Genomic DNA, 24620 nt, shown 5'->3' on the forward strand with positions numbered 1-24620 from the left:
TTTCCCTTTCTGTCTTCCTTCCTTATAGGAGAACTAGTTTACAAAGCTACAGTCCCAAAGTTTTGTCTAAAGACTAAATGCCTTCTCCCTCCAGCCATCTCTTAAAACTCTCCCCTTGTTTATAGGGCCCCATGGGTCCCCGTGGTCCTCCTGGCCCCCCTGGAAAACCTGGTGATGATGTAAGTAAAATTGAGTAGTCAAATGAGGCGCTGCCTCCTTTGGAAGGGCCTGAAGAGGCTGTGTGGGGACAGGGGACTGATGTGGGTGCACCTTTGGCTTGGCACACAGGGTGGCAGTATCCTGAGGCACAATATTGGTCAGTCGTAAACCCTAACTCTGCCTACTGTCTACATTCCCCCTTGTGACTTAGCTTGCAAGTTTCCATGGGACTGCTTTTGACCTGATGGGAAGGGAAATAATTAAAACATCATTAGCTCCAAGAAGAGAAATTGAGAAGCGAGAGAAGGGAGAGGAAAAACACAAGGGGGAAACATGTAGAGAAGGAAAAACAAAGAAAGAAACATTTACCAACCCAACATTATTTTAATTGTAAATGAGTTAGGAAAAGCTCATCCTGAGTCAGGATGTCTACAAAGGATGCAAATGAAGTGGAGAGCCGGAGTTGGAGCCCTTGAGTGGTTTTCTTATTAATATCATTAGACAGTAACGTCTCTCAATGCTGGGGAGAGCTAGCCCAGCCAGCAGAGCCTAAAAGAGGAGAGACAAAGTCTTCCAGGGGAAGTCGGTGGCAGAGTGAGGACAGAGGAGCTTGCCTGTGGGCCATGCGTGTGTTGGAAAGAATAATGGATGACCAATGAAGGGCATGCAGGGAAGTCTGGACTCTGAGTGAGGGGAGGGAGGTGAGTAAGCAGGTGGGCAAAGGCCTGAAGGGCAGGGAGGAGAGACACCCATTCTGAAGTGTGCCAACTGTGCTAACCTCCTTTCAAGGAATCTGAGGTCTCTCTCTCTCCCTTCAGGGTGAAGCTGGAAAACCTGGGAAATCTGGTGAAAGAGGCCCTCCTGGCCCTCAGGTAAGGGTCCACATTTCCCAGCCTCAAACCTCTTTCCCAGAGCCTCACCTCCTTGAGATCAAGGCGGTAGCCTTAGACCCAGATCATCCACCTCAATTAGTTCACTTCTAAAACTAAGTGGTGCAATGGTTAAGTGCTTGGCTGCTAACCAAAAGGTTGGCAGTTCAAACCTACCCCGCGTTTCTGAGAGAGAAAGACCTGACAATCTGCTTCTGTAAAGATTACAACCAAGAAAACCCTATGGAGCAGTTCTACTCTGTCATATGGGATTGCCATGAGTCGAAACTGACTCAATGGCACCTAACAACAACAATAAAACTAAGTACTAACAATACCTGAATCTATTGCACCATCATGTTTATTAACCCATTGTGATTCCTAACACTGTCCCACAAGAGAAGCTGGGCAGTTGTTACTTATACCTATTTGCATAAGATGGGGAGGGTGAGGCTCAGTGGGGGTCTTCCTGCGTTTACTAAAAAAGCCGTCCAGGAGCTGGGATCCATGACTGCTCCCTGGTGGCCTGGGAAGCTGGGCTCTGAAGACCTGCTAGGAGCCCCAGGCAGCCTTGACCCTGCTCTTCTGCTCTGGGCCCTGAACATTTGCTCTTGGGATTGCAGGGTGCTCGCGGCTTCCCAGGAACCCCAGGCCTTCCTGGTGTCAAAGGTCACAGAGTAAGTATCGTGGTGGGATTTTGGAAGCATGGGATTGCCTCCGGGAGAGAAAAGTGTCTAGTGGTATGTGTATTGCTTCCTATTCAGGTTCCCCAGAATAGAGACTCAATGTTTTCTCTTGTTGCCTAGGGTTACCCAGGTCTAGATGGTGCTAAGGGAGAAGCAGGTGCCCCAGGTGTTAAGGTAAGGACCAGGAAGCACATGGGGGTATGGGAGTGGGGGAGACCACCAGGAGCCTCTTTTTCCAGTTGAGGAGGTGCCTTTGCACCTGGAGTTAGGACATCAGAACAGCTTTGTTTGGGAACACCCAATCTCCCACCCTGATGGATGAACAGCGGGCCCGGAAGTCTTGGGAAATTGTCCTTCTCAGAACTGACGTTTGGGTGGATTGGTGCTGGCTGAGATGACCAGAACTTTCAATTTCTTCCTGGGGAGTCTTCTGGGGGTCAGAATTGGGGCCACAGGCACTAACTCTGTGCGTTTTTTTTCCAGGGTGAGAGTGGCTCACCTGGTGAGAATGGTTCTCCGGGCCCCATGGTGAGTATGAACATCGCCTCGTGGGAGGGCGGTCCACACTCTTCAGATACCTCCTATAAGCCCCTCGAATGGCCGCACTGTAAACACCAGTGCGCCCTTTGTGGAAAATAGAGATTAGATTTTGCAGATTTGATCAGATTATGAGCAAAAAGTGAAATGTATTGAGTAGATGATTTGTACCAGTTTTCACCAACATTGCCCCAAAATAGGCAGCCCTGTTAACACATTATGTTTCAATTCATGAAAATTCTCTTTATTCTCAACAATTTGGTGACAGTAGGAGTGTTTATGGGTAGAAAAATCTTTGGGTGTGATGTGAGAAGTCCTGGCCTAGTCAGAAAGGTAACACAGTCAGGAATATTCCCCCCACCCCCAGCCCTGGCATCCAGGCAATAAGTATTATGCAGAGTGTCCCTAAGCCACCTCATGCTTGTGCTGTCCTCATGTGTGTTCCAGGGTCCCCGTGGTCTGCCTGGTGAAAGAGGACGGACTGGCCCTGCCGGTGCTGCGGTAAGTCATTGACAAAGCCAAAAGGTGCCATTTGCCCAGCACTCTACCGTTTACAAACCACTTTTATATATGGTTATTTTGTTAACCCTCAAACAACCCTCTGGTGTGGAGTGTCATCATCCCCATAAAAATTCACTCTAAGCGTCCAGTCACAGATACCCAGGTGGGGTCTGTACAGTCAAAGGAGAGGGGAGTGAGTGATGGGAAGGTTGGTTGGTGAGAGCAGGGCTCTCTCTTAACCAGTCTGGATTATTCAGGTAATCCCTTCAGCTCCTCCCACCCACTCCCAAGCCAATCCAGGGTGACAGGTGGACAGACTTAAGTTGGCTATGGCACTGTGCATAGCCTGGTTGCTCAGATGATGCCCGAGGAGAGTCTAACAGTTAGCATCAGCTTGAAGTCACTGGGTGAATGCACTTGGCTGCTAACCGGAAGGTTGGCTCTTTGAGTAGATTAAGGGACATCTTAGAAGAAAGGCTTGGAGGATCTACTTCCAAAAAGCCAGCCATTAAAAACCCTATGGAGCACAGTTCAACTCTGACACACATGGAGTTGCCATGAGTCAGAATCGACTCGACCATAACTGGTTTTTTAGCATCGGTTTAGAGGTCCCCCACACTTGATGCTGCTGCTGGTGACTGGTAATGAAAACTATAATATGATATAGAGGCCCCCACTGAATAGGTCTTCCCATGTTTAATACCTTATGTAAAATCAAAACCAAACTCATTGCTATCAGGTTGATTTTGACTCACAGTGACCCTATAGGACAGAGTAGAACTGCCCGATAGAGGTTCCAAGGCTGTAATTGTTACAGAAGCAGACTGCCTCATCTTTCTTCCAGGGAATGACTGGTGGGTTTGAACGGCCCACCTTTGGCTAGCAACCAAATGTTTAATCGCTTCGCCACCAGGGCTCCTTAATGCCTTATATATATATGTATATATTTTCATTTAATTTTTCCCCAAATGCTGTGAGGGTTTTTCCATTATTCTCCCAAATTTATAGATAGAAGAAGAAAGCGAGGTTTCTTGTGGCATGGAAGGATAAATAGCTGAAGACAAATGATGCTTTGCAGCCTCAGACGGCAGGGTGGACTCTAGCTGATGTGGGAGATGAAGGCCTGGGGGGTTGGCAGCCAGTGGAGGATGCCCCGTGCCAGACGGATGCATTTAGCTCAGACCTCTTAGGCAACAGAGAGTTCTTGTAGGTGCTTGGTGAACGAGTGCTGTGATGAAAGCCGTATTTAGGAAAGATGATGCTTTCTGTTATTTCCACCTCCCAGGCACCCAAGCTCTGCAGCCCCTCCTCACAGGGGAGGGCTGGCCTAAATCAATCCATCGGCTTCACTCGCTTGCGCTGCTTTCTAGATAATGCACATATTTGGCAGAAATTTCCCTCAAAAGCAGATCAGTAGAGTGACAAGTGGCCACGACCCTCATTTGTCAGCCAGAGCTGCTCAAGTGCCTTGCCCCAGGTCACTTTGTATGAGGGGATTAGAGAGCATGGACCTGCCAAGAAACACTGCTCTTTCTACAGCTTAGCAGGACCCTGGCTTATGGCTAATGGCAGGGCTTGCTGGCAAGGCTCTGAGCCACCATGGCCTCACACCATGAAGGGGTAGAGGTGACCTGCATCCCTTGCCCTTGTTCTCCCTCCTCCCCGTGCACAGCAGCCCTGCTTCTTGATTCTCCTTCATGATTCCTGGCCCCACAGTAGTACCCAGGCTGGCATGGTGTGGCTAGGGTTTTGCTTAGAAGGTTGATGATATTGCCCTCCTTTGCCCCGCCTTCATCTGACCTCCAATCAGACTTATCTTAGCTAATGCCTGGACTCGCAGAAGGTGGCTCCTCAGAGTGTCCAAGGCGTGCAGGCCCCAGATACAGGGCAGCTCGAATAGTTCCAAGTGCAGGCCTGGCGTCAGGCTGGGCTGGGGATTGGGCTGGGCCAGCCTTGGCCTGCTGCAGTCACATGCCTGCCTTTGAGCCAGACTTGCTCAACCCAACCCTGGACGCAGCCTTGCTGCAGGGAGAGCCGGCAAATGCCAGCCCAGCTCTGGCTCCTCCAAGCCACTTGGCAGCTCCCTCACTCGTGCCCACTCACTCTCCACTGGCCGACCCCTTGGGGGAGGGTGCTCCAGAACTTCCCAGGAACAGTGCCACCCTGAGCTGCCAGGCAGGCCTAGGAGGGGCTGCAGCCAGCCCTGGGGCTTTATATCCCTCTGACATTTTTCCTGTTAAGTCTTCTTTCGCTTTCCTGTGTAATGCCAATCTGGAAAGTCTCAGTGAGGAGAAGTGGGCTGTAGCCAGGAGGAAGATTTGAGCTTAAGGCATGAGCTCCCCCTAAAGCATCCATCTCTGGTAGCTTCAGAGGACAGGCAGAGACAGACAGGCAGGCCCAGTGGGGAGAGGTCACCTTCTGGCCTGCTTGGGTCAGCAGCCAAGCACCAGGCCCCAGTTCCATCCCCACCTTGCCTGACAGCTCCCAGAGTTTGGGTAAAGATTTCCCTCAGCCCTGAGGGACCTTGAGAAAGAAACTGGGAGGTGCTCACCACAACCCTGGAGAAAAACCTCAGTGCACAAGTCCTGTAGATAAGGAACTGACAGCATTGCCTTTCCGGATAAAGGAAATGTCTCTCAGGGGCACAAACTCAGATGTGGCCTTGGAAGACCTTTGGGCCCAGAGGCCAGTGCCTGTTCCCATCGTGGCGCTTTCTTCCTGGGCCAGGAGCAAACATCTGCTAGTGGCCTCTGTTTTCCTCAGAATCAGGTTGTCTGGGGAGGGTGTTGGAGAAGACCAAAACATGGGGGCACCCTGGGGTTGAGGCCTTAAATGAGCCCCTACAGGGTTCCCACTGTGAGCAGGCAGGAAGCACCAAGTCAAGGTTATGCTTCGATATTTCATTTTCCTTCTTCCCATTCACTGAGTCTTTAAACAATAACTCAGCCTTGAGGTTGGGGATATTTGAGGTCTAAACTAAAGTTTAAAGAATGATGGGTTAGATGGGAAATTACTTAAGTTTCCTGTAAGCTTCATATAGGAGTCCCTGGGTGGTACAGTCATGTGCTGGGCTGTTAACCGAAAGTATGGAAGTTTGAGCACACCCAGAGGAGCCTCAGAAGAAAGGCCTTGCAATCTTCTTCTGAAAAATCAGGCATTGAAAACCCTATGGAGCACAGTTCTAGGCCGACACACAAGGGGTCACCATGTTGGGATTGACTCAAGGGCAACTGGTAACTGGTAACTCATATGAGCTGACAAGCCCACCATTATTGCCCCTCAACTCCCACTGTAGACACCATGGAGGGATTCTGGGGCCACTCTTTCTCCTGGGCGGCATCCAGCATCACAGCCTTGCCATCTTCATGCTCAGCCCTGGGACACCCCAGCACCGTGTCTCCCATGTTGTCTGTTGGGGTGGGTGGGCTGTGGACAGGAGTGGCTGGGTGTATGGAAACCTCTCACCGGCTGCTTCCTTCTCATTGTTCACAGGGTGCACGTGGCAACGATGGTCAGCCAGGCCCCGCAGGGCCTCCAGTAAGCACATTTCATCTTCAGCAGGTTTTCGGAGGCGGGGGTAGCTGGGGAAGGAAATCAAAGAAATGTCTGCTTCTCACCATATTCATAGTCAGAAACTCCCTTCGCCTTCTGAAGCCAGGCAAAGCAAGGCATCTTTCTGGAGCTTCCTGGGGACACTAGCAATGGGGACAGTGTTCACCAGGGACTTTTAGCCACAGTGGGCGTAGATGGAAATCAGTACAAAGGTGGGAGGGAGTGAGAGGGGTGCGCTGGCTCCCTCTGGGGGCTGAGCGACTCCACCCTGCAATGGTGTTCACCTCCAACCCCCTCCTTCTCTTCAGGGTCCTGTTGGTCCTGCTGGTGGTCCTGGCTTCCCCGGTGCTCCCGGTGCCAAGGTATGTGCCCTGCTGCTGGAGTCCTGAACCCCATGAGCACCCCAGAACTCCCCTTTCCCCAAGACCCTTGCTAATTGCCCCCTTAATAATCCCCTCTCCCCTTCTGAGGAGAATCTTCGACCCTGCCCACTGCTGCAGTCCATGGAGGGAAGGGAAAAAGCCAGGTGTTTCTCAGTCACCAGCTGGAAGGGAAAGTAAGATGGAAGGATAAAAAGCTGGAAGTATAGTTACAACTTGAGTGGAGAGAAAGGCAGACAGATGACAAAGATGGGGAGAGGAGAGAAGACCAGAGGTGAAGGAAAGAAGGCAATCAAGTCAAGGGGAAGACCCAAATGTTAAGAAGGCTCTGGACCCTGAAGCGCAGGCAAGGGGGAGAGGCTCACAGGATGGGAGGCAGCCCCTTCTTCCCTCTCTCCCCTTCATGTTTCTACTTCATTTAGGGTGCTTGGCTCTCCCAAGCCATATTAATTGAGTTCTTCCGAGGATTAATAGAGGCCAGTGGGAGGCCAGCCAGTTCAGGGAAAGGCCCCTGTGGCCCAGGAAGGATTCCAATGTGAATGTCCCTGGGAATTCTCCCCATCGCTGCTGCCAGGAGATGAATAAGGAGCCTCCATGTGGCCACTGGCATCAGGTTGCTTTTCCCCTCCTGGGGGTTTCCACGGCAACCAGACAGTGTCTGAGGCCCTGGGAGCCGGGTGAAGGAGACCCATTGTGAGGAGGTACAGCAGAAGGTGAGAGGGCCTGACCTTTAGAAAATAATAATTACAAATGTGAAGCAGGAATGTTCTGAGGAGAAACCTGAGGAGGCTCTGCCATCTCTCCAGGTCAGCAGGCTCCCCAGGGAGCCCGGATCTCAGCCAGTTGTAACTTTCAGGAAAAAATGAAAGGAAAAGCAGAGGCCCTTTTAGGAGTGAGAGGTGTAAGAGGGGCTGCCAGAAGCCGAGGGGAAGTGGAGTGCGGTTAGAGCAGGGAAAGGAGAGCCCATCCCAGCCTGCTTCTGCCAGCTCGGCACTGTTCACACGTCTGCCAGACTGGAGCAAGGTGGTGTCCTGGGCTGAGATGTTTGAGGAAGTGGACAGCTAGGGGCACAGGAATTCTCTGGGGGGCCTCAGTTTCCTTAATTAAATAGTTCAGTGGGAGGGCTGGGGAGACAGAGGGTTCTGCTCCCTGGAGCTATCTGTCATCCCACCATTCTGGGTCTGGCCGGACCCACTGGCTGAGGCTTTGCTGACAGAATCAGCAAGTTGCCCATTGCCATAGCACCTAACTGTGCCATCACTTGTGATAGTTGACAGTGCAGAGGGGAGATGAGGAGCAGAGAAGGCAGGGGTAGCAAGTCATCAGTCAAGTGTTCAGTCAGGTGGGGACAACAATGGCAGCATGCCCTGTGTGTGAACATGCTGGTGAAAACATGTGCTCATGTGCAGGGGTGGGTGCGTGTGCATAAGGCGGCCTTTCGGTGCAGTGTGTGCAGCTAGCCCTCAAGTGCAGCTGACCCATGGAGGTCTGTGTCCTCTGTCCCTTCCCTTCAGTTCACCCCTCCCTGTGTCCCTCCAGGGTGAAGCTGGCCCCACTGGGGCTCGTGGTCCTGAAGGCGCTCAAGGTCCCCGAGGTGAACCTGGTACTCCTGGCTCCCCTGGGCCTGCTGGTGCCTCTGTAAGTACAGCTTCTCCTTGGCCAGAAGGGTCTAGGGTCTGGGGTCTGTGGGCCCCTGGACTTCGCAGTCTTGACTCCATACTCCACTATGGGGGAAGTGGAGCCCCAAGCTCCATTCTAGCCACTGCCTGCCCCCACTATCTCTAGAGACATGTCTCCTTCCATTCCCAGTCCTTCTCTGGAAACATCCAGCAGAAGCATCCCTGAAATGGACAGCTCTGTCCCCAGCCTCTGGCCCAGGGGACCCTTGAGGGCTGGAGTGGGTGTGCTTCCTTCTTTGCTGCTAATTTTATATTGACCCTGTCCCCTTTTTCAGGGTAACCCTGGAACTGATGGAATTCCTGGAGCCAAAGGATCTGCTGTGAGTATTGCCTTTGGACTTCTTTCCTCCGAGGGTGGGGTGGGAGGGGTCAGTGTTTCCTTGCATATCTCCTGACCCTGCCCCGTCTTTTCCTGCTGACAGGGTGCTCCTGGGATTGCTGGCGCTCCTGGCTTCCCTGGGCCCCGTGGTCCTCCTGGCCCTCAAGGTGCTACTGGTCCTCTGGGCCCTAAAGGTCAGACGGTAAGAGCCCAAGATAAAGCCCAAGTCCCACTGACATCTCTGGGAGCAAACTCTGCCAGCCCTCCTTCCATGTAATCCTGACCTGGCCTCACACCAGTGTCCTTCTGTGGGCACCTGTACGAGGGTGTTTGAAGATGGGCAGGATCCATGGGGAGAACTCAGTGTGAGTGCCTCTCTCTTTTGTTTAGGGTGAACCTGGTATTGCTGGCTTCAAAGGTGAACAAGGCCCCAAGGGAGAGCCTGTAAGTATCTGACCACAAGCCCTTGTCTATCCATGGGGCACAGAGCCACTCCCCCAGCCCCATAGCCCACCATCTCTGAAGCCCATCCCCCAGTCTGAGGCCTCTTGGGCAGTGTCTGGGGGAGGGGGCTCAAGAGGACTGTGAGGGCCCTGTGCAGTGTCAGCTCCCCACTTTGGCTTAGCTGTGTGCACAGCTTGAACTCTGCATCCTGTCTCTTCCTACCAGGCACTTCAGCTCAGGGCTAACCCTTTGTGGCCCCTCTTCCCCAAGCCTCCCAGCCCTGAAGCAACTGCCAAGGCCACTTCCTCCACACAGCAGGCCAGTGCTTGCCCCGGGGTCGAATGAAGGCTTACCCATTTCTCTATTGTGTTGGTCCTCAGGGCCCTGCTGGCCCCCAGGGAGCCCCTGGCCCTGCTGGTGAAGAAGGCAAAAGAGGTGCTCGTGGAGAGCCTGGTGGTGCTGGGCCTGTTGGTCCCCCTGGAGAAAGAGTAAGTGGCCTAGGAGCCCCCAGTTTCACTGAGGTGTGACCTTGAGATGAAAGTTGAGTCCTTGTAGCTATCTCGGCCAAGTCCCATGACCCTTCTGGATATCATACCCCTCCTTTCTTTATTTACCACTATAGGGACATGGATTCCATCCCCTATTTGTGCCCTCCTTCTCCAGGATGGCATGAAGCAATTTGAGCTCCTTCCAGAAAGATGGGGACAGACCCAAGGAGTTAGTCCTCAGAATCTTGTAGGGTGTAGCTACTGCTCCACAGAAATTCGGTTTGGTGGGTTGATGGGCCTGACTGGGCTGTTTCCAGCCACAGTTGGATTACGGTCCATCATAACGCACTCCCTCCTTTTGCCTCTTTCCTTCTTCCTAGGGAGCTCCTGGCAACCGTGGTTTCCCAGGTCAAGATGGTCTGGCAGGTCCCAAGGTGAGTGGGGAGAGAAGGCTGGGGTCCATCCCTTCGTCCCTGGTCAAGTGGCCTCCTGCTCACTTCCTGTCTTCTCTTGTATAGGGAGCCCCTGGAGAGCGAGGGCCTAGCGGCCTTGCTGGTCCCAAGGGAGCCAATGGTGACCCTGGCCGTCCTGGAGAACCTGGCCTTCCTGGAGCCCGGGTGAGTTAGAGGACCTTCTTTTGCCCTTGGCTTTGGACTCTGAGTAGCCCCTTCCCTGCCTGCTCCCTCCAGCCCTGTGCTGTCAGGGTTGGGAGGTCCAGGAGCCTGCCCCTGACACCTATACTTTTTTCTCTCCCAAACAAAGGGTCTCACTGGTCGGCCTGGTGATGCTGGTCCTCAAGGCAAAGTTGGTCCTTCTGTAAGTCTATCATCATGGAGTTGTTGAGGAAATATCCCTGGGGAGGCAGGTGGGAAGGGAGAAGGAGTTTGGCTGGGGGCAACCTAGATTACCGTGAACTTAGAGAATTGAAGAGGGAGCTAGATAGTAGACACTGGGCCCAGGTGTGAGCTCTGAAAATGCCACTTTACTTTTGCACTTGGGTGTTTCCTTGGGGAAAGACAAAGTACACAGAATGTCTAAGCTAAGCAATGCCTTTCGCAGATAGGGCCCCTGCATGTGGTATGGGCTTCTGGTCACAGCCTCAGTCAATCCCAGATGCTGTGTGTGTACGGCTGGTGCCTAGCACTGTGCCTGCCACATAGTGGGCACTTAGTAAATAGTGTATGGATGTATGTGACCAGAGTGACTGTGTTCTAAGAATGGTGTCCTCTCTTTCAGGGAGCTCCTGGTGAAGATGGTCGCCCTGGTCCTCCAGGTCCTCAGGGTGCTCGTGGGCAGCCCGGTGTCATGGGTTTCCCTGGCCCCAAAGGTGCCAATGTAAGTAACACCTTGCCCTCCCATTTCCTTCCACATGGTGCTACCTATCTCCTGCTCACTTGGGGAAAAGGCTGGCTGAATAGAGTTAAGCAGGGGCAGTGATGCACAGGAACTCTGGCACCATGGACGGCTCTGGCCTCCATGTCCTACCAAAGTACCTGTGATCCAAGGAAAACTCAGGGCTCGTTAGAGCCCCAGGACATCTCAGCCATAGCACTGTTCCATGCGACAGGACCCAGTGGCCTGGCTGCTGGTTCACACCTCTGAGATGATAGTTTTATCCTTTACTGTCCTTCAGTATATAACCCCAAGCCCCAGTCTCCACAGTCTCCTCTGCCCTCCACACCTGGTACCCCGCTCATGGTCCTGCATTCTCTTTCCTCCAGGGTGAACCTGGCAAAGCTGGTGAGAAGGGACTGCCTGGTGCTCCTGGTCTGAGAGTAAGTACCCCTCCCAGTGCCTGACTGGACACCTGCAAGGAAAGATGGGTGGCTTCCCTGTGGCAGAGCCCTGATCCCTCTTGTTGATTCCTGAGGCTGAGCTTCATGCTGAGCAGGGCCCTTTGAGAGCCTACCAGGGAAACTTCCAGGTGCTGTTAGCCAGAGCCCATGGAGGTGGGGTGGAGGCTTCCAGCTGAGAAAGACTGAGAGAAAGGGCCAGGAAAGAAGGAAGGAGAGGGGATGGCAATGGAGTTCAGTGATCTGGAAACACTGGGCCAAGACATCCACCTGAGGGACTGAAGAACTAAAGAGATGAAAGTCCTTTGTCGCTCTTTTCTCTCCCTCTAGGGTCTTCCTGGTAAAGATGGTGAGACAGGTGCTGCAGGTCCCCCCGGACCCACCGTAAGTGCCTGCCAGGCCTTTCCAGGTGGCCCTGGGGATGTGGTGGGCTGGGTGGAGTGGAAGCAGAGGGCGGGTGGAGGTGGGGCCTCAGGCCCCCCAGTAATAGAGCTGACAGATGTGGATCTGGGTGGATCTAGGACACCAGACCCACCCCAAGCTGAGGGAGGTGTCCCAGGAGGCAGTGTAGACCTCAACCTGGCTGTCAGGGGTGCAGGCCATGAATTGGGAGAAGAGCAGGACACACACATGCACCCCTTTTGTTGGACAGTGCAGGTAGAAGGTAGATGGGCTCTCCAGGCCCCTCTAGCTGTGGCTCCTGGGTCCTCCAGAGCACTGGCTCTTCTCACCCTTCCCTTTTTCCTCTGCAGGGACCTGCTGGAGAACGAGGAGAGCAGGGTGCTCCTGGGCCATCTGGGTTCCAGGTGGGTGGCTGGACCAACTTCCTCTTCAGCCTCCTGACAGGCCCAGCTCCCTCTAGTTTGCAGCAGGCTCCATGGGGGGCAGGAGAGAGGCTCTCATTGCTGCTGCCTCCCTTTGGCCTGCCCTCCGTGGGACCTCCTTGCAGAGGTGGGGCAGCACAATTACTCCTTTGGTAACACAGGTAACTTTGGCTTCTAGGGACTTCCTGGCCCTCCTGGTCCCCCAGGTGAAGGTGGAAAACCAGGTGACCAGGTGAGTATGAGGCTCTTTGATCCTGCACCTGTTTAGATGGGAAGAGCTCTTCTGCCCAGGAGACAAGGGCAGGAGGAGGGGACGAGGAGCCCCGGGAGGCCTGGGGATGTCTGGGACTGAGGCCCAGCTCTCCTCAGAAGGCACAGTCTAAGCTCAGACCTAGTAGGAGGGAGACTTAGCTGGGATCCAGGAACATAAAAGCCTTCCTTCTCTCTCACCTTTTTCTTTGCTCTACAGGGTGTTCCTGGTGAGGCTGGTGCTCCTGGCCTTGTGGGCCCCAGGGTGAGTGTCCTGTCTGCTCTGTCCCAGCTGCACCTTCCAGCACACAGCCTTCCCTGAGCCCAGCACCCACTCGCCTGCATCCTCCCTGCTTTTCTCCAGTCCCGAAGATCCCCCCAGGCCTCCTCTCCTCCCACTTGCCTGACTGCCTTTTCCATCTGCGCAGGGTGAAAGAGGTTTCCCAGGTGAACGTGGCTCTCCTGGGTCCCAGGGCCTTCAGGGTGCTCGTGGCCTCCCTGGCACTCCTGGCACTGACGGTCCCAAAGTAAGTACATCCTAGTCCTTCTGGTGGGGATCCTCTGGGCAGCACTGGGGGCCCCCCTGAAGGAGGAGGGGGGTTAGGAATGAAGACTAGAAGGAGGGAGGAGTAGGAGATGGAGAGAGAAAGGAGGTCAGGCAGAGAGGGAGGAAGGGATTTGGGCCTGGTTTCCCCAACTCTGTTCACTGGGGGCCCTGGGGAGGTGCTGCCTACCACAGACTCCCTCTCAACTTCCACCCTAGGGTGCTTCTGGCCCAGCTGGCCCCCCTGGGGCTCAGGGCCCTCCAGGTCTGCAGGGAATGCCTGGTGAGAGGGGAGCAGCTGGTATTGCTGGGCCCAAGGGAGACAGGGTAAGTCCAAACCTGCAACCTTGCTGCATTCCTGCCCTTCACACCCCTCTCCCCATAGTACTGGGGGTGAGCCTTCCAGTTACCCTTCCTAAGGAACTGTGGGACACTCCCCCCAACACGTGCAAAGCTGTCTGTTTCTTTTATTGACAACCCCTCACCACCCTTCCCTCCATCTCACTCATGTTCCTCCTCGTTGCCCACCCTGAGACTACAGCTGATGCCTCTGGGGAAGAGTCTGGGCGGCATGAGCTGGCAAAGGGGTCCCCAAGGGCCCCCCTGAAGTGGCCCATTTTCTCTGTCCTCCAGGGTGATGTTGGTGAGAAAGGCCCCGAGGGAGCCCCTGGGAAAGACGGTGGACGAGTAAGTGATTACTGGTTACAGGACCTTGGGGATTGGGGTAGGGGCAACGCAGAGCAATCTTCAGCACTGGACTCAGGGGAGAGAGCTGGGCAGTGTGAACACGGTCCCCGGGCCTCTCAAAACTGGGGGCCACAGGAAGAATGGGAGCTTCTGGAGGCCAGGGGAGGGTGCTCCAAGGCCCGTTCATTGGTGGGGCCCCAGAGTCCCTGGGTGCCCCAGCCTAACTCTCCCCCTCTCCCTTACTTCTGCCGTCTCTCTGCCTAGGGCCTGACTGGTCCCATTGGTCCCCCTGGCCCGGCTGGTGCCAATGGTGAGAAGGTGAGTTGTCGCTCCCTCTCCCCTCTCCGCCTCACCCCCCATCAAGCCTCCTTCTCATCTCCTGCCAAAGAGGCTATTTCTTCTCCTCACTCATCAACTGTGCCCCTCCTGCCCACAGGGGCTTAAAAGCGGAAGTTGTTGGCTGTGGGCCTGTAGGATGGAGCAGTTGGCCTGGGGGTAAAAATGTGTTCAGCAAAAGCCCTGAAGAGGGTGCAGGTGTGGACTGAAGCAGCAAGGAGAAACCAGGGTGGGGTGGGACCATGAGCCCCCTTCCCATTGTCAGGGCTTCTTGGGTGTACTTTGCTCTTGAAGGTCCCCACTTTGCTCCCACCACCTCACCCTTGGCCCTTGTTCCCCCTTTAGGGAGAAGTTGGACCTCCTGGTCCTGCAGGAACTGCTGGTGCTCGAGGCGCCCCGGTGAGTTTTGGTCCCAGCCCATACCCCCTCAGGTGCCAGCTCTTTTCTCAGCCTGGCCTTGCAGGCTGCCTGATGCTGGCTCCCTGTGCTTGGGGTCTGGGGTGGGAGGGACATATGGGGAAGGAAGGGGAAGGCATGTCACATTCCATGATGTCTTCAAGTTGGAGGGCCTCTGGTCACTGGATGTTCTGACTAAGAGAAGCTTCTGGGTCCTTTGTTCAAGAATGAGCCTCCTGAAGGCTACTTTCAGATGCCCTCTGGGAGTTTTCTCTGGGGGTTGCTGTACACAGGGCTGGATCAGGCTAGATGGTGCCAGGCCCCTCTCCTCTGGGCTCTCAGGAGAGAGCAGACTCAGACAGAGGGGGCCTGACCTCTCTCTGGGCCCTTTTCTCTCACAGGGTGAACGTGGAGAGACTGGACCCCCTGGGCCTGCTGGATTCGCTGGTCCTCCTGTGAGTATTCCTGTCCACACTCTCTCCACATGCAGCACTGAGGGCAACTTCCAGCCTGTGAGGAAGGCAGGGATAAAATTTTTAAAGAAGGGGGGAATTGACTCCCCCTTCTTCTCCTTTCATGCCTCCACACTAAACAAGAATTCTACCTTAGTCCAACTTTCAGGCCTGTGGTAGACCAGCACACACACACACACACACACACACACACACACATGCATACACACACACACACTCTTTCTGTCTCTCTCTGGCCCTGCACCCATCTGCTTCCTCTTTCCTCCCACCCAGGGTGCTGATGGCCAACCTGGTGCCAAGGGTGAGCAAGGAGAGGCTGGCCAGAAAGGAGATGCTGGCGCCCCTGGTCCTCAGGGCCCCTCAGGAGCTCCTGGACCACAGGTGGGTAACTGAACTCCCCAAGAACTGTTCTCATGAGGCATCACTGGGTGCAGGAGGAAACGCCTCGGTAGACCCAGGTGGGCCAAAATCGGCTAGGAGGCCCTGGGAGCACCCATCTGTGAGTTTAGGGCCCTCCACTGACTTAGCTAGCACTGCTGGAGGGAGAGGCTGCAGGGAGCAGGAATTTGTGTTCAGAGACAAAGGTTCAGGTGGTAAAATCTTGGCCCGTGGTCAGGGGAAGGAGCTCTCATTGTCTCAGGTATGGGAGTCGGGGAGAGCTGGAGGCTGACACAGAGTGCAGCTGGCTCTGTGTCTCTGCTGCCCAGGACAAAGCAGTCTCCTGGGGAGTGAGTGATATGGCAATGAGAGCTGGGACTGGCTTCGTGGATGACTGACAGGCTTCTTTCCCCCAAGATCTAGAACAAGAGTCTCCTGTTGGCTGGGGTGGGATTTGAGTGCCAAGAAAGCTGTCTTTGAAGATCTCACCCTCAGGAGTCCCTTGCTGGGGCTCAGACAGGCCCTGAGCCCAGCAGCCCCAAGACCCTCCATTGGGGTCTCTGGGACTCACTGTCTCCCCCTTCCTCTCCCAGGGTCCTACTGGAGTGACTGGTCCTAAAGGAGCCCGAGGTGCTCAAGGCCCTCCGGTAAGTGAGGCCCCATTTCCACCCTTACCCAGGTTGGGAGGAGGGCACCGTGGGGCAGGGGTTGCTTTCACCCCCACCCCTGCCCGTGTCTCTCGAGGAAGGTCTGAGAGGCTCCCGAGGTGGCGTTCTGTGACTCACCCCACCTCCTTCCTTCTCAGTCCTACCTTTCCCCCCAGCCTAAGCCCATCCCACAGCCAGGTGGCCTTTCTGCTGGGAAGCAGTGTTCCCAGTAGCCCTCAGACCTAGGCTCTGCCCCTGGTTCAGCTCCCCGAAGCTTGCTGAATGCCCCTATGTAGGAACGAGAGATGGAGAAGCAGCACTTGTCCCATTCCAATGGCTGGACCTAGCTGGCCTGTTTTCCCTCTCAACCCTGCTTGCTGCTTTGCAGCCCCTCCTCCCTTCCCACACCACCTTCTAAGATGCCCACACTTGATTCTGGACCACTTGAGGGCCTGAGGCATTCAGAGGCTCTCTTCTCCTTTCACAGGGAGCCACTGGATTCCCCGGAGCTGCTGGCCGTGTTGGACCCCCGGGCTCCAATGTAAGTGACCACTCCGATTTGCTCCTACCCTACTCCTGGCATCGAGGCGCAGAGGTTGCACAGTCTGGCTCAGCCACCCCAACAGGGGTCCAGAGAGCTTCAGGAAGTCCTACTCCCACTCTGGGAGGGGTAGCTCATTGACACAGGGATGTGTTCCCCTTGTAGACAGCTGGAGTGGGGGCGTGACCCTGTGCTTGGACATGGGCTGTCTCCCTACTGGCCTGAGCTTGACACTCAGACTTCTGCCAGAGGGAGGACAGGGCGGGCACAATTGCCTCCTTCATGGACACATGTTTCCTGAGCACGTTCTGTGCACCGGGCTGTCCACAGTTGAGGTCTTTGCTCTCAGGGAGCTTGCAGTGGAGGGAGTAGAGATGATGAAGAGTTACTCAGTTCACTGTCACCACCAGGTACAGAAGGAGCAGGTGCTGTGGGCAAGCAGAAGGCTTAGGGGTCAGAGGGAGTAAGGTTGGAGCTGATCCCTGAGGAATGGTGGGCCTGAGGGGAGAAGGCAGAAGGGATTCTGAGTAATTCTGAGTAGGTAGGGAAAAACAGAAGGTGGGGATGGAGAAGCAAGGCTGGTGGCCAGAGTGCTCGCAGTGGAAGAGAAGACCAGTGAGGTGGGGCTGCATTGCCCTCAGTGTGGAGGAGGCAAGGAAGCCCCCAGGGTGGACCTGCTATCACTAGGGCCACAGTGGCTTTGGCATCCAGCGCCAGTGCATGACTTGAGCCAGCCAGCCTGGATGGATGGGTGAGATGAGCTCTTACTTCCTGCATTTACTCCTTTAGGGTAACCCCGGCCCCCCCGGCCCCCCTGGTCCTGCTGGAAAAGATGGTCCCAAAGGTGCTCGAGGAGACAGTGGTCCCCCTGGCCGAGCTGGCGACCCTGGCCTCCAAGGTCCTGCTGGAGCCCCTGGCGAAAAGGGAGAGCCTGGAGAGGATGGTCCCTCTGTAAGTTCCCCTGACCCCAGGACCGAGCCTACCCAGGGCCAAGGCCCCTGGGGCCAGAATTGTGAGAGGCTCCTGAGCCCCAAGAGCATGGAATGGGGGGGGGTGGGCTGTGGAGATGCTGGGGTACGGGGCGCAGAGAGAATTGTCCCGGAAGGCAGGGCAGGCATGGAGTGGGAGGGAGTGGGCTGTGGAGATGCTGGGGTGGGGGGCGCAGAGAGAATTGTCCCAGAAGGCAGGGCGGGCAGAGCACTGGCCCCTGCAGAAGTCCTGGCCAGGCCGGGTGGGATGGGTAGGCTGCTCTGTGTCAGTTCTCATCTTCCACCTTTCCTCTCTGCAGGGTCCTGATGGTCCTCCAGGTCCCCAGGGTCTGGCTGGGCAGAGAGGCATCGTCGGTCTGCCTGGGCAGCGTGGTGAGAGAGGATTCCCCGGCTTGCCTGGCCCATCGGTGAGTGAGGGGTACCCTTCCACTGGCTGAGTCAGGCATAGCTTGACCCAGGCTGGAGGCTCTCCACTTAGTGCTCTTGGTGCGGTGGCCTGGCCTCCACCCACTCAGCACCCTTAGACTATCCCTGCGGCCAACCTTTCCCCGAAGGGCCAGTGGGGCCCGGGGCAGGGTCATTCAGAGCGGCACTCATTGTCTGTGTCTTTGTTTCTCCAGGGCGAGCCTGGCAAGCAGGGAGCTCCTGGCTCATCTGGAGACCGAGGTCCCCCTGGCCCCGTGGGTCCTCCTGGCCTGACTGGTCCTGCTGGCGAGCCTGGACGAGAGGTGAGCAATGGGGCCCACCGGGGTGCCCTGAATAGGGAGGGCAGCCTGGCTGAGTCCTGTGCCCTGGAGAGCGAGAGACCCATAGCCCAGAGTGCAATGGGAAGGTGGCGATGGGAGAGAGCAGGTACAGAACACTCAGAGGGGTGACAGGGGGGAAGCAGGAGGAAGCTCATGAGAAAGCTTTGGCTCCCAGGCTTCAGCTGGACAGAAGAGAATGAGCCTGGGGCTTCTGAGGGGAGAATGGGAGAGCAGAGTGGGAGACAGGGCCAAGAGCAGCTCTAATGCACTCCTGTTTCCCTTTGCCAGGGAAGCCCAGGTGCTGACGGCCCCCCTGGAAGAGATGGTGCCGCTGGAGTCAAGGTGAATATCTAGGTGTCTTTATGTGCAGTGGGTTGGGGAGGTCACCTGGGGTGGCAGGCTGGGGTCAGAGTCTTGTCTCAGCCTGGAAAGACTTCCCCTCCTTGCTTCTCGAACGTTCCTCTCTGAGCCTAAGACCTCTCTTCTGACAGGGTGATCGTGGTGAGGCTGGTCCTGTTGGTGCTTCTGGAGCCCCCGGACCCCCTGGCTCACCTGGCCCAGCCGGCCCAACTGGCAAGCAGGGAGACAGAGGAGAAGCTGTGAGTGGCCTTACTTCAGTGGAAGCTGGTGGTGAAGGAGGGTGGCTGAGATCTGCCACTCCTGCCCCAGGGTCCTGGGAGTAGCAGCCACAGTGCCCAGCCCAGAGCAGATGCAGAGGAGGCCCATCCCTACCTGGCTGCTCTCTGACGCTTCTTTCACTCCCTCCTCACAGGGTGCACAAGGTCCCATGGGACCTGCTGGACCAGCTGGAGCCCGAGGAATAGCAGTGAGTGTCCAAGCGCCATGTGCTGGTTTGAGTCCCTGACAGGGGAAGGCCTTGAGGGCAGGAGAGGACCTAGGGTTCCTGGGACTCCTTGGCTCCTGCCCTGGCCCCAACGTGACCTAACCTCTGTCTGTCTGTCTTGTTCCCAGGGCCCTCAAGGCCCCCGAGGTGACAAAGGAGAAGCTGGAGAGCCTGGAGAGAGGGGACTGAAGGGACACCGTGGTTTCACTGGTCTGCAGGGTCTGCCTGGCCCTCCTGTAAGTGTTGCTGCCTGGGCTTAGCTCCCCTGAAGCCTCCCACCTGCTCAGAGTCCACTTGAGTTTCACATGCTGCTAAGACAACTGAGAATCATCCTGAGAAGCTTCCAAGACTTCCTCAGGGTTGAAGGGATGGGGAAGTTGAGAGGGAATGAGGGTGAGACATATACCTGCTCCCTCAAAAGCAGGAAATAGATGATAGAGAGATAGAGATAGATTCAAGAAGGCTCCAATGCTGTGCTGACCTCTGACCTTTGCTTCTTCCTTCTGCCCAGGGTCCTTCTGGAGACCAAGGTGCTTCTGGTCCTGCTGGTCCTTCTGGTCCTAGAGTAAGTGACATGGCTTTTGGAGATGGAGAGAACCCTTCCCTAGAGGGGCGGGGCCGTATGTTTAGGTTGGGAGGGAAATGCTGTTGCTTCTTGAGTCCTCAGGGGTCCTTGGGCTCAGGGTCCTCACTCAGCAGCTGCAGTAGGACTGGCTCAGCCTGACTATGGCCAGAGAAGCACGTGGGGTCACAACGCCCATAAGATGAACAAGAAGGCATCTCATATTCAACCCCCGATAGTAGAATTTTACAAAGAAGAGTTTAAAAGAGTAGGAGAACGATAAAACTATCTTCCCGGTTATTAGCCAAATAGAGACCAGTCTGAGGTTCTGTGACTGAGAGCTATGAAGACTGGAGCAGACTGACTATTACTACCAGGACAGCCCTCTAACCGCCCCATCTGCTCCCCAGCCTTCTCTTTGGTCACCACATTTTTCTCACCACCTCTTCTCTCTCCTGGCATGCAGGGTCCTCCTGGCCCTGTTGGTCCCTCTGGCAAAGATGGCGCTAATGGAATCCCTGGCCCTATTGGACCTCCTGGTCCCCGTGGACGTTCAGGAGAAACCGGCCCCGCTGTGAGTGTCCTATTCCAGGTGTACCCAGCGTCGGGAAGGCTTGAGCTCTTGGGCGCTCATGGCCTCTTAGAGGCATCGGCCTGCTGCTAATGATGATGGCATCCTTTAATCCTGAGGTCTCCCCAGAGGTTTGAAGGGGGCATGATTGGCGTTGGGAAATAGAAGAGAGGGGCTAATGGAAGAAATAGGGAAGGTGCTATGGTGTTCTTGGTCTTACTGCATCTTACTCTCCCACGGGCAGGACTGGGAAGAATTTAACACTCTAGAGCATTCTAACAGGTGGGGTGGACACAGAAGGGACCCCTGCCTACCGTTCCTGGATAACCTCTCTTTTTCCTGCCACAGGGTCCTCCTGGAAATCCTGGACCCCCTGGCCCTCCAGGTCCCCCAGGCCCCGGCATTGACATGTCCGCCTTTGCTGGCCTAGGCCAGAGAGAGAAAGGCCCTGACCCCCTGCAGTACATGAGGGCTGACGAGGCAGGTGACAACCTAAGACAGCATGACGTTGAGGTGGATGCCACACTGAAGTCCCTCAACAACCAGATTGAGAGCATCCGCAGCCCCGAGGGCTCCCGCAAGAACCCCGCTCGCACCTGCCGCGACCTGAAACTCTGCCACCCCGAGTGGAAGAGCGGTGAGCCTGGACCCCTCTCCCCTGAGAGTAGGAATTCAGCCCCCTGGGCATGGCCCCCTTAGCTCAGGGCAGAGTCAGGTTGGAAGTTTCTGGAAGGTGGCTGATCCCCCATTTTACAGCAGAGATGCTGCAGCCCTGGGACCTGTCCTGCCACAGGCACATAGCAGAAGAAATGACTCTAGGGTAGGGTTCATCCGCTAGGCAGGCACTGCACCTGCCCTTTGCTTGTGTGTCTCTTTAGTGCTGTACCCTGGCATCCCTCCACCTCCCTCCCTTTGGGCCACATGTGGACCTCACACCCTTCTCCTCTCCTCTGGTGTCCCTGAAGGACTTTCTGCCTTCCCTTGTCAGGCCTGACCCTCAGGGTATGTGTCTATTCCCCACTGAGCCCCGAGGGGTCTTGCCTCTCCCCCGTGCAGGAGACTACTGGATTGACCCCAACCAAGGCTGCACCTTGGATGCCATGAAGGTCTTCTGCAACTTGGAGACTGGCGAGACCTGTGTCTACCCCAACCCGGCAAGCGTTCCCAAGAAGAACTGGTGGAGCAGCAAGGGCAAGGAAAGGAAACATATCTGGTTTGGAGAAACCATCAATGGAGGCTTCCATGTGAGTACCTGGTTGCTCTAGGCCAGAGCTTGCCCCTCAAAATCTTTATCTTTTTTCTCCCTGAAAGCATTTAGCACTTCCTCCCATTTTCACAGTTTCCTTTGGGGCTTACGACAAAGGAAAGAGATGGAAAAATTTAGGAGCAGATAATGATGATGGTTGAACACCATGATGAACACGATTAATGTCACTAAACTGTACATGTGAAGACGGTTGAAATGTCAAATGTCCTGTTACATATAAATATACCACAACCTTGAAAAAAAGAGAGAGAAAGGAAAGAGGAGCAGTACAAATTTTTTTTTTTTTTTAAACATTTAGAAGTTAACAAAGAGAGGCCCTCTGGGGTTTCCACTCCCTGGAAGCAAAACTGTTCTCCCTGTTACCTGCTCCACCAGTATCCTCCTTCGGCTCCTCTGAACCCTGGAAAATTTGACAGTCCCCTAGATCCCTTTAGCCCACTGAATGCTAGGCTCCCAGATCTCACACCACCACCCTGTGCCCTAACAGTTCAGCTATGGAGATGACAACCTGGCTCCTAACACTGCCAACGTTCAGATGACCTTCCTACGCCTGTTGTCCACTGAGGGCTCCCAGAACATCACCTACCACTGCAAGAATAGCATTGCCTACATGGATGAAGCTGCTGGCAACCTCAAGAAGGCCTTACTCATCCAGGGCTCCAACGATGTTGAGATTCGGGCTGAGGGCAACAGCAGATTCACATACAGTGCCCTGAAGGATGGCTGCACGGTGAGTGGGGTTGGCTGGGGCTGTGGGAGAGATGAGAGGCAGTGGGGCGAGGGGCTCAGGCTGGAGCAGGGTAGGAACTGGTCCACAGCAAGTGTAATTGTCCTAAAATGAAAGGTTCATCAGAGGCATGTGTTTGAGGGGGTTACGTACAGAAGACGAGCAGGGTGGCAGGTGAGGGAAAGGCACATAATTGTTCTATTTCTCCACTTGCTTGGCTCAGGAGAAATAAGACTCCACCCAGTGTGTCCAGTGACTCTTGTAGAAGTCTTCATGTCATGTGTAAGATAAAGAGATCAAGTGAGGAAGGAGGGAGAAGGGAATGGTGGGCAAATCACTGCTGCTAAGGGTAGGAGTTGAAGTGGAGAAGGCTTTGGAAGCCAAGACGTATAGGGAGCCCCCTGAAATCGTGCTTAATGTGAGGTCTAAGGAAGCTTGTCAGGTTGCTCAGTCTTGGGGTCCTGGGTATTGGGCACTGGGATTTCATGGCATGTACTGAATAGTGCCTCCTTTTTCCCCTAGAAACACACCGGTAAGTGGGGCAAGACTGTCATCGAGTACCGATCACAGAAGACCTCTCGCCTGCCCATCATTGACATTGCACCCATGGACATAGGAGGGCCCGATCAGGAATTTGGTGTGGACATAGGGCCTGTCTGCTTCTTGTAAAAACCCCAACCCAGAAACAACACAATCCATTCCAAACTCAAAGGACCCACGTACTTTCCAATCCCAGTCACTCTAGGACTCTGCACTGAATGGCTGACCTGACCTGATGTCCATTCATCCCATCCTCTCACATTTTGGACTTTTATTCCTTCTGTTTCTAAGAGACCTGAACTGGGCAGACTGCAAAATAAAATCTCGGTGTTCTATTTATTTATTGTCTTCCTGTAAGACCTTTGGGTCAAGGCAGAGGCAGGAAACTAACTGGTGTGAGTCAAACGCCCCCTGAGTGACTGCCCCCCAGCCCAGGCAAGAAGACCCCCTTCAGGTGCCGGGCGCAGGGACTGTGTGTGCCCTACACAATGGTGCTATTCTGTGTCAAACACCTCTGTATTTTTTGAAACATCAATTGATATTAAAAACAAAAAAAATTATTGGAAAGTACCTATTGTCCTGTGTTTCATTCTTTATTTTCCATTAGTCCTTGATTCTGTAGGTGTGACCAAATGGCCTTTCTAAGGCCTTCTTCTGCTATACTCTTCAGCCAAGAGGGAGGAAACTGAAGCCACACTGCCCGGCTTAGTGGCCTCACACAAATGCAAACTTACCCCTTTTTATAAACTTTGGCACCACATGGACCACAGTGGTGAACTGGGATCAGAAACCAAGGTTTGGGAAGGAAAGCGCAAAAGAGGGATGGTCTTGTTCTATGGAGTAGATACTGAACACAACTCTGGGATCACAAGTCTCCAACAGATTAGTGCAAGAGAGGTGACGGAGGATGTGTGAGCCGCATCTTGGTGGATGGGAGAAAACCCAGGCGTTCCCTAGGGAATGTGATCGGGGAGCAGGGGGAAGGGTGGGGAGCGAAACCCACAGAATCATATAATCTTGGTGATATGTTTGTGTCTTTCTATAAGACTCTTAAGGCGCCCTGGTGGTAAAATGGTTAGGAGCTCAGAGGCTAACCAAAAAGCCTGCAGTTTGAGTCCACCAGCTGCTCCTTGGAAAACCTATGGGGCAGTTCTACTCTGGCCTATACGGTCGCTATGAGTTGGAATAGACTCAATGGCAACAGGTTTGGTTTTGGTTATAAGACTTTTCAAGGAGTCCTGGTGGCATGGTGGTTAAGTGCTCAGCTGCTAACTGAAAGGTCAGTGGTTCGAACCCATGGAAAGATGTGGTGATCTGTTTCCATAAAGACTACAGCCTTGGAAACCCCATGGGGCAGTTCTACTCTGTCCTATAAGGTCATTATGAATCAGAATTGACTTGATGGCCATGGGTTTAAGTCTTTTAGGTTAAGGAGAAGTGAGGGTGTTAAATGCCTCCTTTCCCCCTCTTATCTATTTGTCTTGCTCTGTCCTTCTGGCCTATTCTTCACTTCCTGGGCTTGCACTTGTAGCTTGCGTGGACTGCTTCGAAAACTGGGGTTGTGAATTGACACCTCCCATTTCTCCCTACTCTCAGGTGTCCCTTGCCTTCCAGTGACTTGGTATGAATGGTGAAAGCGAGGAAGCTGTCACCTTCTCCCCTGGAGGGGTATGGTGGTAATGTGTAAGGTGGGCAAGAAAGATAAAACCAATCAGAATCAATGACAGTATTTCATAAAATAAATTTCAAAAGCTATTTCGCAGTACTAATGATCCAGACAGCCCTCCCTTCCTCTACTCCTTTCTCCTATTCCGGCCCTCTCCTGTCTCGGATGAAGGTTGATAGCTTTCTTATCAAAGAAATAACAGAAATAAATATTGGGTTTGTTTTTA

At 54.4% G+C, this 24620-nt stretch overlaps 1 protein-coding gene across 1 annotated transcript; it reads left to right on the forward strand.

The window, feature by feature from the left end:
• Positions 1-1850: 1850 nt before the first annotated feature.
• Positions 1851-23235, forward strand: COL2A1 (collagen type II alpha 1 chain). Its single transcript, XM_064285167.1, has 40 exons — positions 1851-1888; positions 2198-2242; positions 2699-2752; positions 6613-6666; positions 8224-8314; positions 8639-8683; positions 8786-8884; positions 9073-9126; positions 9507-9614; positions 9995-10048; positions 10133-10231; positions 10377-10430; positions 10851-10949; positions 11336-11389; positions 11738-11791; positions 12160-12213; positions 12410-12463; positions 12701-12745; positions 12909-13007; positions 13244-13351; positions 13658-13711; positions 13976-14029; positions 14393-14446; positions 14845-14898; positions 15190-15297; positions 15888-15941; positions 16429-16482; positions 17272-17433; positions 17771-17878; positions 18092-18199; positions 18506-18559; positions 18709-18816; positions 18990-19043; positions 19190-19297; positions 19573-19626; positions 20090-20197; positions 20543-20831; positions 21251-21438; positions 21949-22191; positions 22711-23235. The coding sequence occupies exons 1-40, from the start codon at positions 1851-1853 to the stop codon at positions 22855-22857; spliced, it is 3525 nt and encodes a 1174-aa protein (XP_064141237.1). The 3' UTR covers positions 22858-23235.
• Positions 23236-24620: the final 1385 nt, after the last annotated feature.

This window comes from Loxodonta africana, chromosome 4, assembly GCF_030014295.1.
Source record: "Loxodonta africana isolate mLoxAfr1 chromosome 4, mLoxAfr1.hap2, whole genome shotgun sequence".
Classification (NCBI taxonomy): domain Eukaryota; kingdom Metazoa; phylum Chordata; class Mammalia; order Proboscidea; family Elephantidae; genus Loxodonta; species Loxodonta africana.